This window comes from Mobula hypostoma, chromosome 7 (genome assembly GCF_963921235.1).
Source record: "Mobula hypostoma chromosome 7, sMobHyp1.1, whole genome shotgun sequence".
NCBI lineage: Eukaryota > Metazoa > Chordata > Chondrichthyes > Myliobatiformes > Myliobatidae > Mobula > Mobula hypostoma.
The window spans coordinates 55,219,431-55,236,676 of NC_086103.1; the positions used below are offsets into that span (position 1 = coordinate 55,219,431).

General features: G+C 38.0%; 1 protein-coding gene across 2 annotated transcripts in view; it reads right to left on the minus strand.

The window, feature by feature from the left end:
* LOC134349319 (tetraspanin-17) overlaps positions 1 to 17,246 on the minus strand; it is a 69,934-nt gene that overhangs the window by 12,386 nt on the left and 40,302 nt on the right. Inside the window, exon 9 of one of the 2 annotated variants that reach the window (XR_010018645.1) lies at positions 2,042 to 2,100. Coding sequence is in view for 1 of the 2 variants with exons in the window: in XM_063053440.1 (XP_062909510.1) it covers positions 10,527 to 10,551 (25 nt within the window). In the remaining variant the exon portion in view is untranslated. Of the gene's footprint in view, positions 1 to 2,041; positions 2,101 to 10,426; positions 10,552 to 17,246 lie in introns of those variants that run through there. The other variant, XM_063053440.1, reaches the window with a different exon arrangement.

Below are 17,246 nucleotides of genomic sequence, written 5' to 3' on the forward strand. Positions count from 1 at the left end.
GACAGTTTAATCAAGGTCAGTATGGATCTATTGAAGAAAATTTGCTTCCTTTTAACTTGAGCAACATACACAAAGGGCTGGAGGAACTCAGCAGACTCGGCAGCATACAATATATGGAGGAAAATGAACAGTTGGCAGTTCATTTTCTGTGTGTTGCTCAAGATTTTCAGCATTTACAGAATCTCTTGTGTCTCCTTCCAAATTGTTTCAATATTTTGAGGAAGTAACAAAGAATTGATGAGTGTTGAGCATTTGATATAATTCATATGTATTGACAACAATGTAGCCCCGCAGGATTCAGAATTAGCTCATTGTAAAAAAGCAAAGGGCTATGCTTACCAGGAGTTTAGTTTCTGGAATGCCTATTCCAGAACCCTAGATTCTCATCATCAACTTCAACAAGTAGAGGGCTGATAACAAATTTTGCAGATAATACCAAAATTGACAAAGCAATTGATAAAAATAGAGAATGCTGTAGGCTGCTAGAAGAAATTAATAAACTGAATAGGTTGACTTTTTTTTTAAGAATTAGGAAAAACTTCTTCACACAGAGAGTGGTGAATATGTGGAATTCTCTGCCACAGGAAACAGTTGAGGCCAGTTCATTGGCTATATTTAAGAGGGAGTTAGATATTGCCCTTGTGGCTAAAGGGATCGGGGGTATGGAGGGAAGGCTGGTATAGGGTTCTGAGTTGGATGATCAGCCATGATCATACTGAATGGTGGTGCAGGCTCGAAGGGCCAAATGGCCCACTCCTGCACCTATTTTCTATGTTCTATGTTCTAAGTATCAAATTAAATTTCATTCAGAAGCATCTTGTAATATACAGACGTTTTTACGGGAAGGACAAACAAGACAAAGAAATATTAAATGAATAGTAGAATACTACACTATGCTATGTGTGGAAAAACAAAGATATGTTGGAACACATATAGACAAATCTCTGTATATAGCAGAACAAGTAGGTGATTTCATTAAGGTGCAGGGAGATCATTGTAGAACTCTATAAATGACTAGTTATATAGCTTACATCAGAGTACTGTGTCAATCTGCAGTCACACTACTGTACGTGGGTATGATAGGGTGGAAGAAATCCAAGATGATTGATAAAGATATTGTCAGAGTGTAGATTTATGGTTATTAGGAGAGAATGGTTGTTTTCTTTGGAACAAGAGACAGGAAATTTGATTGATGTGTACAGCACTGTGAGAGGCACTTTAAACATTAATGAAAAAGGCACATTTCCCTTAACAGAGTGCTCATTGACCAGAAGACTTAAATATGTTAAACTTTGTAAGAATTAAAGTAAAAGAAATTCACCCAAGGATTACAAGGAGCATGTGGGTGTTGGGTGAATGGGTTGGGGGTAGCAACTGGTAACCATGAGGTTGGACTCACTCTCTGAAAGGGTACTAGAGACAGAAAAGCTAAACTAACTAGACAATGAGAATACACAAGACTATGGACTGAGAGCTAAAATAGGGTCTTACATAAATAGCTACTTTGTGGACTGGCTGAAGGTTTTCTTTCCTTTGCTGTAGTTTTCTATGATTTGCAGTATATCCTTCACTCCCCTATTGATTTATTATTTATAAATTACAAATTTCATGCCATAGTTTCCTCAGAACTCCCCTGCAATAGAAGGTCAAAAATAGCCACCAACAAACATTAATGAAACTTCCACATTTGCCCATTTCCCAATGGACATTTGCAGCAATATGGAGGAGCACTGTGGTAAACTTCAAAAAATGTTATTCTGCCTTTGGATTCAACTATTAATGCAAGCAAAGTTGACAGGTTGCAAGTATTTTAATTAAGACTGGTATTAATTCTCCTTCTTTAAGAAGCAAGTCTGCTGCAAAAACAAAATGCTCCAATCTTATGAATTTCAGTCATTCAGGAAGCTGGTTTAGACAAGGCAAGGTATATCACAGTACTTTATTGGGAGTCAAAATATACATCTGTATCAGCTCTTATTGAAATTGGGCATTGCAATGCTTACAATCTGTCCAATCCCTTCTCCAATAAATATTCTCATACCTTGATTAAATAACTTTGTGTTTTGGCACGTAATCACCAAAGGAACCAGTTATTGCTTTCTGTAAAATAGATAGATGCTTTATTGTTCAACTGATCCAGCCTACTTAGAATACTAGTAGATTGGTTAAAATAAAGCAGAAAATGAAAATGTCACAATAACCTAGCTCTGATTTTCCCAAAAAGAAATTATTGCAAATAAATAAATAAATAAATAAATGTTAAAATCAATGCAGTTAGTTTACAAGAACTCCTTTTGACAATGAAGCATAGAAGGATTTTATATTCTTCAACAGAAGAATTAACAAATAAAATATGACAATATTTTAAGGTAGACAAGCAAAACACAAAGAAAGTGGTGCAGCGTTCAGAAAAGGATTAAGTAGGGAAATTATTCGACGAAGGTATGACTGTCAGTATTGGAGAGATTAAAAATGGAAAATACCTTTAGAAATTTTAAAACAAGAATGAGTACTTTAAAATTGAGTTCATACTTAACATGGAGTAAAGTTAGGACAGTGAGTACAAGGTTGGTAGCTGAATAGAATTTGGTGCAATTTAAATCGAAGATGAAAAACAGCAACTTCTATTAATGTCACACAATTCATGTGACACAAACAACTCAAGATGCACAATTTTAAAAAATGAATTTGAGCTCTATTAGAAAAGACAGCAGATTCCAGTTAATTGTTCCATCAGTTAATGAAGGAAAACAAATCAAGTAAATTGCTGGGATTCCCTTCATTTATTTGGAATATTATGCTGCTTAATTGATACAGGAGATTATTACTGAACAATTTCTAAGTGTTGGTGGTGTGAACTTATGTGGCTGTTAGAAACTACACCATACTTACAGCCTAGAATTTTTAAATAGCATTAGTTGCATGTGTTTGTGTTCAAAAAGCAGTGACTTGTGTCACTGGCAGTTGCTGAAAGATAAGCATAAAGAAAACTTAGAATTGTTTTGCTCATTGCGGTTTCAAGCATTCAGGTTTGGATGTGCAAGAAAGAGCTGGGAGCGAAAATGAAATGATTTCACTACTCCAACAAGTTATGAACTATGAAGAATTTGAAGACATCGACAATTGGCTTGAATGTTACAATGAAAATATAGATTTGGAGTTTGCAATCTTCAAAAGCATTGCATGAAGGCAGCCCATTATGTGCACTAGGAGTCTACACTAATTTGCTCATTTAGTCAATCAAAAGAACATGGCAACATGTTGGTTGTCTGACAAATCCAGTGGTGACAGAGAAACCTGTGTGGAAGGATTGTTACGTGGGCAAGCCATTGTACTGGGACAGTTCCACTATCACAACCTTCGAATCCCAGCCTGGTGTTACGAGCATTCATCGTAAACGAGGGTCTTCCCTGGATGCAGTGGATAACCACAACTACTTCTGGGCCTTACTATGCCCTTCACTCTCCATGAGGCATTGCAGAACCACACTTTTGGCCATTGGATCTTACAGTTGATCTCATCCACCCAGTCCGACGGTTACCCTTACGTGGTTTAGCCCACTCGTTGAAGTGGTGTATCGGGTTGTGGCCGCTGTCGCACGCAAACAGCTGCTTGGAACCACAGGTGAGAGTTGAGTGTCCGGTGGGGACCAAAGGTGAGTGAGCTGCCTTAATTCTTAATGGACATGACACCAGAAGTGCACCCCTCCCTGGACACCCCGAACACAGCAATGTATACTGGATGAATTTTTCTGTTGATAACTATTAGGAAGTAATACTCTTTTATAGTACTGTAGTAGGAGTGATAGTGTTCTAATTTGTTCGGCATTTCATTTCAGTACATCATTCAAGATTCAAAGATTTAAGATTCATTTATTATCAAAGATTACATAAATTATACAACCTTGAGATTTGCTTGCTCACAAGTAGCCACAAAGCAAGTAACCTGAAAGGACCCAATTAAAGAAACACTTAATGAAAATAAAAATAAAAGACCAACACTTGATGTGCAAGAGAAAAAAAAAAGCCTTGCAAATAATTCAAGCGAACAGCAGCATTCTGAACCAAAATTGAGTCCTCAGATCCGAACCCTGGAGCAGGCCTAAAGTTTTGCTCATCAGTACATCATATTAGCAGGCACAGAGCACAGCACCCAGCACAGTCTTCATAGCCTCAGCACCATGGAGATTTGTTACTCAGTTAAACTGTAGTATGCCTTTTTTAAAAAATATATACCCCCTTAACTATTGCCATGAAATTTCAGCTATTTGGGGCAGCTGCTTAAATAAGCCAAAATGTACTGGGCCTGATGTATCCCAATTAAGCAGAATCCACTGTATTAGGAAATGGCTAAAAACTTGGTTACAGAGATCAGTTTAAAACAAAAAAGGCTTGGGGGATCAGATAGGTTTAGGGAGTGAATTCCAGAGCTTAAGTCAGGTGGCTGAAGGACCTTCCAGTAACGTTGAGCAGTTCTGCCTTCTCAACATTCAGTTAAATTTACCTAACATTAGGTGAAGGTCATTTCTTTTTTTTTTTAAGATTATGAGGACACACAGTCCTCTTTTATTGTCATTTAGTAATGCATGCATTAAAAAATGATACAACGTCCTCCAGTGTGATATCACAGAAACACAGGACAGACCAAGACTGAAAAACTGTCAAACCATATAATTATAATATAGTTACAACAGTGCAAACAATACCATAACTTGATAGAAGAACAGACCATGGGCACGGTTAAAAAAAATGTATGTCAATCATAAGGTCTTATGGTAAGCAGAGTTATTGATTACATTAGCAAGTACATCAATACAATTAACCATCATAACTAGCAATACCATCCTTCAGCTTTTGATGCAGTGTTCCCTTAAAAACAATGTTTTAAAAAGTAAATTACTGTATAAGGTAGTCACAATAGAAGGTATAATTTGCATACAATTGAAGATCAAAAAATAATAAAACTATGGAACCAAGAAAACTGATGGATATTGCTGAAATCCAATGAAACTCTTACAATGAATGAAAAATAGACAACATTCAATGTAAAAAATTAGGTGTAGTAATTCAATAATTTGGTTGAGTGGTGCAACATTGATATATAGTATATTTTCAATGTTAAGATATAGTAGTTGTAAGTAGACACTACCATTTAACCAATAAAACAAAAAGCCCTTAAAAAGCATGAAGACATCCGAAATCAACAAGAGACAAGTTCGTTTAATTCTGTTGGGTGTAGCAGAGGGATCAGGTTCAGTGATGAACAAATCTCAGATTCTAATACTTTGGTTTTACCCTCCCAACCACTGAAGACATCTTCAAAAGGCAGTGCCTCAAGAAGGCAACATTAATCATTAAGGACCTTCACCATTCGGGACACACCCTCTTCTTATTACTTCCATTGGGAAGGAAGTACAGGAGCCTGAAGACTCACATTCAACGTTTTAGGAACGGTTTCTGTGTGGTACAGAAACTGCAAGGCATCGGACAACAAGATGCTATAGAGGACAGTAAAATCCACCAAGAGGATCATCAGGGTCTCCATCCCACCCCCTCCCCCCCATATTTGTGTCATTTATCAGAGTGCTGCAGACAAAGGGCCCAAAGGATTGTTGACGAACTATACCACCCATCCCACAATCTTTCTGAGTACTCGTATCTTTCAGTATCATAATCATCAGGAAGGAGGTAGAGAAGAATCAGGACTAGAACTATCAGACAATGTAAGGACTTCTTCCCTCAGGCTATGAGGCTACTGAGTACCCTGCCACCACCAACATCTCATCACCAGGACAGCGAGCTGTTAATTGTACTATTTACCTGTGCTGCGCTTTACGACATGCATTTTGAAATATATTTTATTAACTTATAGCATAATATTGTGTTTTATGTGCAGTGTGTGATACATGTTGTGTGGGTGTACTGTGATCCAGAGGGACATTATTTTGTTTAGTTATATATATATATATATATATATATATATATATGTAGAGTTAGATTACAAACGTGAATATCTTCACCTCTGCAATCAGATTTCCTCTTTTGAACCATTTCTTTTTGGGTAACGTAATAGTAATTTTAACCTTTGCAATGAACTGCTGGCACAAATTAAATTTTATAACATATGTCAGGGATAAAATAAATCTGAATCTCATTCTGAAATCATTGTAAATTTGATTGAATATTTGTATGTAATGAACTAAGGAGTCACTGGCCTGTACAAAATATTCTTTTAAAAAACACATTTGAAAACCTGTCACACCTTCATGATGAATCTAGATTACATTCAATTTGGATAGTGAGAATAAAATCCTCCATTATGCCTCTTTGAAAAAGTTCTTAGGTTTCATTGAAGAAATGACTTCTGTCAGTATTAATTCTGTCTTCAGTGGATGTCATTTTACAGTGGAAACTCTCCCATATTTACAATTAACTTAGCACACAAATACCAAGAAACTAAACAGATACACCAGTTCAAATAAAAGGAAACACAAATTCTTTATCTGAAAGTCCAGTATTCAGATAGCTGTAATATATGCACGTGTTGGCGCGTGGCCAAGTGGTTAAGGCGTTGGTCTAGTGTTCTGAAGGTCGTTAGTTTGAGCCTCAGCTGAGGCAGCATGTTGTGTCCTTGAGCAAGGCACTTAACCACACATTGCTCTGCAGCGACACCGGTGCCAAGCTGTATGGGTCCTAGTGCCCTTCCCTTGGACAACATCAGTGGCGTGGAGAGGGGAGACTTGCAGCATGGGCAACTGCTGGTCTTCCATACGACCTTGCCCAGGAAACCTTCCAAGGTGCAAATCCATGGTCTCACGAGACTAACGGATGCCTATTTATTATTAATATATGCAAACAATAACAGGTGGGTGAGTCAGTTTTGAAAGACAAAAACACTTCATACAATAATAGCAGCTGGCAAAGTATGGTAGTGGTGTTATATTTTACCTTGATGAATGCCAAGAAATTTATAATGTTTGTCTCAGCCTCAGATTTTTACCTAATAAAGCACAGTCCAAAATACTTCCAAAATGGTTCAAAGATCCTACAGCACAATATGAACTTGTATTATAAAATTTCACCATTTTAATAGAAGGATTAAGTGCCAACATGGTAAAGGAAATTACAACTAGAAGACAGATATAGAATAACGTCAATGAATCCTTCACGTAGTAAGACAAATTAAACCTGCAACATTAGTAAAGATCCATTTTGATGGCAACAAATGTGAATAAAACATCACTAACAAATACACAAATAACTTTCTAACTTTAATATAACAAGACTGCCCTATGAGATTGCTGTTTGATTGAAACGAAAACCTAATTTAGAATGATAATTTGGTTGTCTCCAAATGAAACTCAAATATATTTAATTAACCTCCTTAATGTAATTTAGGACTTAAAATCACTTAGACATGTTTGTTAATCTAAAACCTTAAAAACGTTGTGCAATACAGTTAATTCGATTAGTTTCAGACCTTTCACAAGGATTAAAAAAATAAAAAGAAATAAACTCTTAGTTCAATCTGTTCTTTCTTGACACTACAAGATGCAAATTTTGAAATAACTTGGGTTCTGGGGCCATCTGTTGGACATGGCAGAGAGTACACAAGCTTTCTCATGAAACATAACATTAACGAGAAGGATTTTTGAGACATGGGTAAGTGGTTTTTTTCCCCCCATAAAGTAGTCACTAAGAAATTTACCCCAAGAGATGACTGGGTCAGCTGAACTTGTGTTAGCTTTTTGCCAGAACAATCTATTGAGACCCTTGAATTTCCTGTAGCTCAGCATATACTGATTTCAAATTTTATCCTTGAGCTGCAATTATCCTAACCATACATTATAAGTTTCCAAAAATATAATCATTTTATAAACCATTGCCACTCCCTTTTGAAAAATGATCTCAGAAGATGACTACCATCTCAAAGAATAAAATTATTTCTTATTCATAATTATTGCAATAAAGGATGGTACAGAAATTTCCTAACTTGTATGCTGCAATGACAGCAATCATAGCATCTCGCTGCTTGTCCTAATCATGATTTCTTATCTCTAGTTCTAATTTTCTCTGGGAATACATTTTTAAAAACACATTCAAAAATCCTTTCTATTTAAGGCATTTAATAAACATTATGCTCATTTAAGATCATTTGATTTCTACTGGTGAAATTACAGTCGCTGTCTGTGATATTCCTGCTGGTAGGCATAAAAGATTCAACTGCTCTCATCTTCATCTAATACACAAGATTCATCCTGCCCTTGTGCATTAAATTAACTGTGATAGCTCATAGGAAAGAGCTTGTACTGTATTATTTCCACCAAATGAAATTGCATGACAAAAGATGATAATTATTCATTGTTTAAAACACAGAAAGTGATAGCACAGATTTCACCAGCTCCACAGGCTCCACTCCTCCTATTATTACTTTTTCTTTGCTATTTCTTCACTTATAGGATAAAGGAAATAGCAAGAGCCGCTTCAATAATCACTAAGTAGATTAAGAACACATGCACATATTCATATTGTGCTTATCAATGCAGCCCTCCAGAAATGGTGAACTTCAAATTCTGACCTTACATTTTTTAAACATACATTATTTTCCACTATTTTAGGATTTTTCTCAGATGTAACATTCACGTTCCCCCATTTCTTGTGCATTCAAATGTATTCACAATCATAACTGCATCATTCCACTCCCAGAAAAATGTCTTTACTTCCCTGAAGGTCCACATTTAGCAACAAACATCCAATATCTCTATTATTAATGGAGTTCAGTTTTACCCTTTTTAAAAATCAGATACTCTATTCAATGAAATCGGTACAGTAGGCAATGGAAAGAATAATAAGATTATATAATATCTGTATCAGTATTCTTTTAAACATTGTTGATTAAGAAAATATCCAATTGAAAATCTCCAATGAGGTCCAGCCATGGATCAGCAAACTTTGCAGGTACTTGCATCCAATGTATAGTTTCAATTCTTCAGCTGTTTTTTAATAGACCAGTATTTATTTTGATCGCATCTTAATGACAGTATCACTATACAACACTGTGGTTTTAAGCTAGGGCCTTTTATACCCAAGAACAACTATCATGACACTTGAGGTATCCAAAGTCTACACATGGAATCAGCACATACAGGTATTTCTATCTGGTTTCAGCTGTTGAACACATGGCTTAGCTCATATCTTACAATGATGCATTGCACCTCAAGTACAAGAGAGTTACTGGTGGAGGTTACACCTCCACAAAGTGTTAATTGCAAATAAAACTTCTTCCATCTGTTCAATTTTAAATAATGTTCTAGCATTTAATTAATTTGCATCAACTGGAATTGGAATTGTTTATTTCTCCTTTTTAATGCTTAGATCATTCATGCACAATTCTTTTCAGTGGGTTAAGAAAATCTATAGTGGACCAATCACTGGTTCCGATTCACTGTTCAGGCTTTCTGCCTCTAGTCCTTACTCATTCAGACTCAGCTTTTACAAATGAAGAGGGCTAAATAAGGCAGGGCAGGCTCGATACAATCAGCAGAGAAGCAGTGAATAATTGAGACTCCACCAAATAATGTCTTGCCACCTTTGTCAGTTTGCTATATCACAAGCTTCTGTACTGTTTTAAATACCTGATTCTCGGAGACAATTAAAGACTATTTAAATCAGTTAATATATTTTTAGAAAAAGACGAACAATTGTAAAATAAATTTAATTATAAACATTCTATGAAACAAAAATAAAGTGCAATTTAAAGTAATTTAAACACTCTGCCATGAATTCATTGCGCTTAAGTCAGTCAACCCTGGGGTAAAAGCGAGACATCAGATTATCAATGGTCTGACTGAATAGCAGGTCCAGGTGCATTAACCTACAAACCACCAGCTGCCAGTCAGTTCAATTCAGCCCAGTACTCTGTGAAATAATCATGGAATAAAACCGAGTAGTGCAAAATGAGCACCAATGAGAATGCCAGTGATACAAAATTTACAGGATCTGCCATCCAGTTCATGCTTACCTAGAAAAGAGTGCACATGAATGGACCTTAACCCCATCAAATGGCTTAAATTATTTTCAAGTTTTTTTATACGAAATATTGGATTGGATGAAGGGGGAAAGAGAATGATAGGCAAAAAAAAAAGATAAAGCTGTTTTCAATTTGTCATAACAGAATCTGGCAAAGCTCCACTCCCATTATGAGAGGTTTAAATGGAAATAATACAGTAGAAGTGAAAACAAACCCTTTCTTTCCCTTCCAAAACTCTTTAGACATGTAATATTTGTGAATTACAGTGTAGTGGAGGATGGTAGCATTATTCAGATTGTAACAGAGGCCAATGCTACATGCACAGTATGCTCTTACAAGGCACCTTAGGAATTCAAATTCTAGCATTATACACTATAAATTACCTGATAGAAGTGCAACTTTGATGCTTCCTGTGATGAAGTGACTCATTTGGCTATGTTTGTAACAGTGCAAGCAGTATACATCACTCCTCAAAAACTGTGGAATCCAACACAATTTCAAGATTCATTCTCACAATACTTCCTGTGTGGAATAATTAATAGGCCTGAATTAAATCCAACATTTAACTTTACCTTAATAACAGATTATTTCTTTGATACCCAACTACCATAAAAACTTTAAAAACTACCATAACACTTTATCAGAAAAATATTGCAAGACACTTTAGGATAGGTCCCATTATAGCAATATTTCAGAATCTTACACAAAATACATATATTCACCTAAGTGACAATAAACCAATTAAAGTGCATAATCACATAATTACTATTTTGAACCAAGACAAATCTGAATACAAATGATACAAGCAAACTTTACCATAAATATTTAATTGCATTAAACATAAATAGTTAAAATCAGCTTCAACATTGACTAAACCTGACAGTGAATAGCCTTCTTTACCCAATCACTCAAAATTCACAGCATTAAATATCACTTCAAGTTATATACCCAGTACTTCATCAGCATTTTCAAAATAAGAGACAGCCTTCTCAAAAGAAAAAAATACAAAAAGAGCCGGGTTTGTCAAAAGCCTTTGCTTCTCACTGAAATAAGTAATCCTTCAGAAGCTCAGGCTTGAAATACTACAGAGTTTACTTGAAAAGTAATGCACTAACTGACGAATTTCTCATCAGCCAACCATAATATTCTTGCGTTTCTCCTGCTGAATAAATTCAGAAACACTGAAAGGTAGAAGAAAACCATTAAACAAAACACGATCCACAAATTAATCATCAACCTCCTAGAGCACAAACCTTAACTGCAAGAGTTACAGAAAACCCACAAAATACTTTAAATAACTTCAGTTATAATTCACCTATCTTCTATAATTTGAGACAACCCCTGTCTCAAACTCATCCAGCTACCTGCTTTTCTTAAAAATAAAAGGATTTTGCCATTGGAATTAAAAGATGATGGAAAATATCTACATGTCTATTAAGATTCTTTCAATGGTTCAAGCTGACAGGAAGTCAATAGTAACTCTAAATATGCATTACAACAGTGGCGTGCAGAAGAACATCTCCAAATGCACAAAATATTGAACCTTGAAGTGGATGGAGTACAGCAGCAGAAGACAATAAACATACTCTCAGCCGTCACTTTATTAAGTACCTCCTGTGCTTTAACAGTTGGAAAGCAGCCATTGCACTGTGGAGTCAAAAAGATAACAAACTAGCTCACTTCTGACAACGTTTCATAGATATCATTTGTTCATTTCCCTCAATATGTGTTGCCTGACCTGCTGACTTCCAGCACTTTGTATGTTACTTTAAATTTCTAGACCTGCAGTTTCTCATGTCCCCTACTGGACAGACTGGGAAATGAATACCGCCTACAAGGGGACATGAGAAACTGCCGGTCTAGAAATTTAAAGTAACATCCCCTCGTAGGTAGTCTTTGACCACATCGTGACAGGTCTTTCAATTGAAGCTACAAGCATTCTTCAAATCCTTCCCCATCTTTCATGCTTCAGTCCTGACGAAGGGTTCCGGCCCAAAACATCAACTCATCATTTCTAACTGATGCTGCCCAACCTGCTGAGTTCATCCAGCGTACTGGAAGTGTTGCTTTGATCACAGCATCTGCAGATTATTTTGTGTTTACGGTTCGTTACTCTGCTGCGAAGTCTCTTCGAGGTATGCCTACCCTGAAGAAGTTTAAATCCTCTCTTCAACGGGAGATCAGTGAGACCCTCTCTCACTGCTCCCCCTCTGTGATCTCTGCCTCTCTCCGACTCTTCGACCACATCCTGACTGGTCTTTCAACTGAAGCTACAAGCACTCTTCAAATCCTTACTCATCTTTCATTCTTCAGTCCTGATGAAGGGTTCCGGCCCAAAACGTTGACTCATCGTTTCTAACTGATGCTGCCCGACCTGCTGAGTTCATCCAGCGTACTGAAAGTGTTACTTTGATCACAGCATCTGCAGATTATTTTGTGTTTACGATTCATTTCCCAGTCTGTCCAATAGGTGGCGCAACCTCAACCACATACTTGCAATTACCCTTTGTTCACTATTTTCAATGTCAAAGTGTTTGCTTAATCAGGTATATTAACACTACAGCTCTCAAGGATGTCCACAAGGGTTCAAACCATCCTGTCCTGAACTTCTCATTGAGGAATGGAAATTGCTGTACACGATTACTTTTATTGTAGGGTTGCCATTGAAGTTATGCCTGGTGGCAGATTGGAGACCAGGTTCTACTGTCTGAATGTTGACAAACACACATTCACCCTCAAACACTTGCTTCCTCAGATTTCTTCCTTCCAATCATTAAATTACCTCCCTTGCATTTTCACCTGCTATTTGTACTCCTCCTTCTATCCCTGATCAGAGCACTCCTATTGCAAACTTGGTAATTAGCATATTCAACTAGATTAAATTCACCCACATCAATTACAGACTGCATAAAGGCATACACCCATAAAAGATTTCAACCAGCTTTGTTGTAGAACTCGAGCCATAAACGGAGATGCTTTACCTTCAATCACTTGTATTGAAGTAAATTTTTTCTGTGATCATCTTCCATGGTCCTGAAGTTTCTTCCGTTAAAAGGTTTGTATTATTCCCTTTATAGCAGGAGTTCCCAAACTGGGATTCACAGACCCCTCAGTTAATGGCGGGGGTCCATGTCGTTATAAAAAGGTTGGGAACCCCTGCTTTATAGGGTGAATGTCCCAGACTGGGAGGTAGACAAACCATCGAAGTGCAGCAGAAATCAAATGATTTATTGAAGGCTCTGCTTGTGGGAAATTTAATGGCACCCATGGCCCAAGCTATTAAGCACTAATGAGCAAGCCTTACTTACAGAAAGGTCATTCCTTAAAGTGTATTGACACTGGAGAGCTCGCAAAGGAATCTGTTAAGTTGCTGGAGATGGCAGGTTACAAACCATGGGGAAAGTGGAGCACGGGAGTTAGCAAACAGAGAGTGGTGGGAGAGGGCTGATATTCAAAAGGTCATTGAGCTGAACCAAAGGTGAATGGGACATTAAGTTGGCCAAGTGGTCAGAGCAAGGGTAGTTTGATTGGAGTAAGGAGAGTGGCAGTCATTTCTGCGAGACTGTATCAAGTCACCAGATGAGTGCTGGGGGTTGGGGGGGAAGGTGTGGAATTCCAAGTGTTCTGGGAATATACTTACCTATTTCTCCCTGGGACCTTAACATGTTCAATATATTCCTCAAGGAGACATATACACCCTATCCTCATTATATGCGTCTTCAGACAATGCAGATTCACAGTCATGCGAGGAACCTATTTCTAGCAACTTCTCGTTATACGCGTCCAAAACTCACAGTTATGCGAGGAGCACTGCTTTCCCGCCAATACAAGTCACGTGTGCGTGCCTCACAGTCTCACTCCCGCCAGTCTCGCATTGGTTTTGGCAACGTGTGGATGTGTGATCTTGCGCTCTTAAACTTTTGTTGTTTTTACCTACGGAGCAGTGATTTTGTGCTTGAAATATTTAACTATGCCTCCTAAGCGTCCAATGTCAAGTCCTGGACCACCAGCCAAGCAGCAGAGAACCACTTTAACACTTGAAAAAAAGTTGGAAATTATAAACAGGGCAGCGTCAGGTGAAGGTAACACAGCTCTGGGACGCTACCCTGTGCAGTTGCGGGCTATGATAGCTGAGTTAGGCATCACACCAAAGCAGGTGTTTAATGCAGATGAGACTGGGCTTTTCTGGAAGCATATGCAGAAACGCACTTACATAAGTAAGGATGAAAAAAATGCGTCAGGTTTCAAGGCAGCAAAGGATAGATTGACTTTGCTTATGTGTTCCAATGCCGAAGGAGACTTTAAGATGAAGCCTCTCTTAGTTTACCATTCACTAAACCCCCGTGCTCTTAAGGGTTTGAGTAAGAATATGCTTCCTGTCCACTAGGCAGCTAACAAGAAAGCATGGGTCACTGGTCAAATATTTGAAGATTGGTTTGCTAATCATTTTGCCACTCAGGTTGAACACTACTGCCAGGAACAGAATCTTTCCTTTAAAGTTCTTTTGTTGCTTGACAACACGCCAGCTCATTCTAAACATTTGGACAGCATTCATCCTAACATAAGTATTTCCTGCCGCCTAATAGAATATCACTGTTTCCACCACTCGACCAAGGTGTGATATCCACATTCAAGGCATTTTTTTTTACGGCGAACTCTCTCTCAGATGCTGCAAGCAACAGACAACTTTGAAAATCCCGGGAGTTTACCAATGGTGAGGGAATGGCGGCCGGAAGAGGAAATGCCGTCACCGGAACATCAACAACATTGATGAATCATGGAAAGAGTTCATGTCTTCCATTCTGAAGCAACTGGCAGAATTTTTTAAGGCTGCGGAACACTTGGCACAAATGGCGATGGACATGGACTCAAGTTTAGAGCGGAGTCAGCATTTCAGTCGTTCCCTGCAGTCAAGCCTTCTTCCCTACAAGCAAATTTATGCTGAAGAACAAAATGCTGCCAAGCAAACAATCCTCACCACTTTCTTCAAACCGGTGTCATCTCCTGCTGTCGGCAGTACTGAGAGTTCTGTGAGTCTTCCTTCACCCCTTGCTGTCCTTGATGATCCTGACGACACACAACCATCCACCTCATCCATGTAAAGCTGCCCGACATCATTACAACCACTCATCTCCTGGAGCCAACGCACCTGCCACTGTTGGTGAGTACTGTACACCCTAGTATGTTAACTTTCTATGACTTATTATCTTGAATATTACCTTAAATTGATGAAATATAATACAAATGTTGCCTTGTGGTACCGCTTTTGTGTCATATTGGTGTGAAAATATGAATAAATTACAGATAAAACATATTTAGGAAGCCCTCCAGAACGCATCCCTATTTTCTCCATTTAAATAATTATTCAACATTATGCATCGACTTCGAGGAACGTATCCCCCACATATAACGAGGACAGTGTGTACAAGGGAGGTTTATAGCAAGAAATTCCACTGACTGGTTCATACCTACACGGGTGTCCTTTGAGTAATACCAAAGAAAGACTTCACAAGCAGCATCATTTCTTACTTTCACTAATGACAGCACAGACCACCTATGGACATAGAACCTAGATATAGCATCCAGGTGACGGCTACATGACAATGAGTGGCACTCCACATCTAGATGCCTGCACCATATGTACAGAAGCTAAAAGGAAATTTTATGAGCCACACAGCACAGTTAAGCCTTGATTTTCCTCTTGCCTTTTATTGTCACTCTCTCAAGACAACGAAGTTTCATGAAGGAAACTTCAAGTAGTTTTCGGTATTGAATATGATAGCAGTGAGATCATTTCCATGATTTTCTCATATTCAATTAACTAATCTGCCTCTTGCAGAAATCTAGAACTTCTATTGTTTAGCCAGACTAAAGCCTTTGTTTTGTTGCATAGAAGATGCACTTGCACAGCTTGTTTTCTGGCAAAGGTATACCTGGTAAGTGGGAGGCCTTCAAAACTGAAATTTTGAGAGTACTGGATTTGTAAATTCCTGTCAGAATAAAAGGTAAGGCTTGGTTCTTGAGAGATATTGAAGGCCTGGTTAAGAAGGAGGGGGCACATAGCAGGTATGGACAGCAAGGAACAAATGAGGTACAAGAAGTGCAAAAAAAAAGCACAAGGGAAATCAGGAGGGCTAGAAGAAATGAGGTTGCATTGACAAAGTGAAGGAAGATCGCAAGAACTTTTACAGATATATTAAGAGCAAAAGAATAGCAAAGGACAAAATTGGTCCTTTTAAAGATCAGCGTGGCCATTGATGCATACAGCTAAAAGAGATCAGGGAGATCTTAAATGGATTCTTCGTATTTACTTGGAACTGGACACAAAGTCTATAGAACTGAGGCAATATAGCAGTGAGGTCATAGACTGCATATGAACTACAGAGGAGGAGGTGCTTGCTGTCTTGAGGCAATTTAGAGTGGACAAATCTCCAGGGCCTGACAAGGTGTTCCCTCAGATCTTGCCGGAGGCTAGTCCAGAAATTCCAGGAGCCCTAGCAGAGGTATTTAAAATATCCTTAGCAACAGACAAAATGCCAAAGGATAGCTAATGTTGCTCTGTTGTTCAAGAAAGATTCTAAATACAATGGGAAATTATAGGCCAGTGAGCCTGACATCAGTAGTGGATAAGATATTGGAAGGTAGTCTAAGAGACCAGATATACAATTATTTGGATAGACAGGGACTGATTAGGGATAGTCTATTTGGCTTTATGTGTGGAGGGTGATGTCTAACCAGTCTTATAGAGGTTACCAGGAAAGAAAGTGTATGTTGTCTACATGGATTTTAGCAAGGCCTTTGACAAGGTCTCGCATGGGAGTTTTGTCAAGAAATTTCAGTCGCTTGGCATTTAGAATGAGATAGCAAATTAGATCTGATATAGGTTTCGCAGGAGAAGCCAGAGAGTGCTAGTAGATGATTGACTGTCTGACTGTGACTCGTGGTGTGCCGCAGGGATTGGAGCTCAGTCTGTTGTTGTTTATCAACTACAGTAACACCTGGATGATAGTGTGGTAAATTGGATCAGCAAATTTGTAGGTGGCAGCAAGACTGGGGCTATAGTGGACAGTAAGGAATGCTGGAGACTGGATCTGGACCAGCTGGAAAAATGAGTTGAAACATGGTAGATGAAATTTAATACAAATAGGCATGAGTTGTTGCAATTTGGGAGAACAACCAGGGTAGTGATTACAGAGAACGGTGGGACACTGATAAGT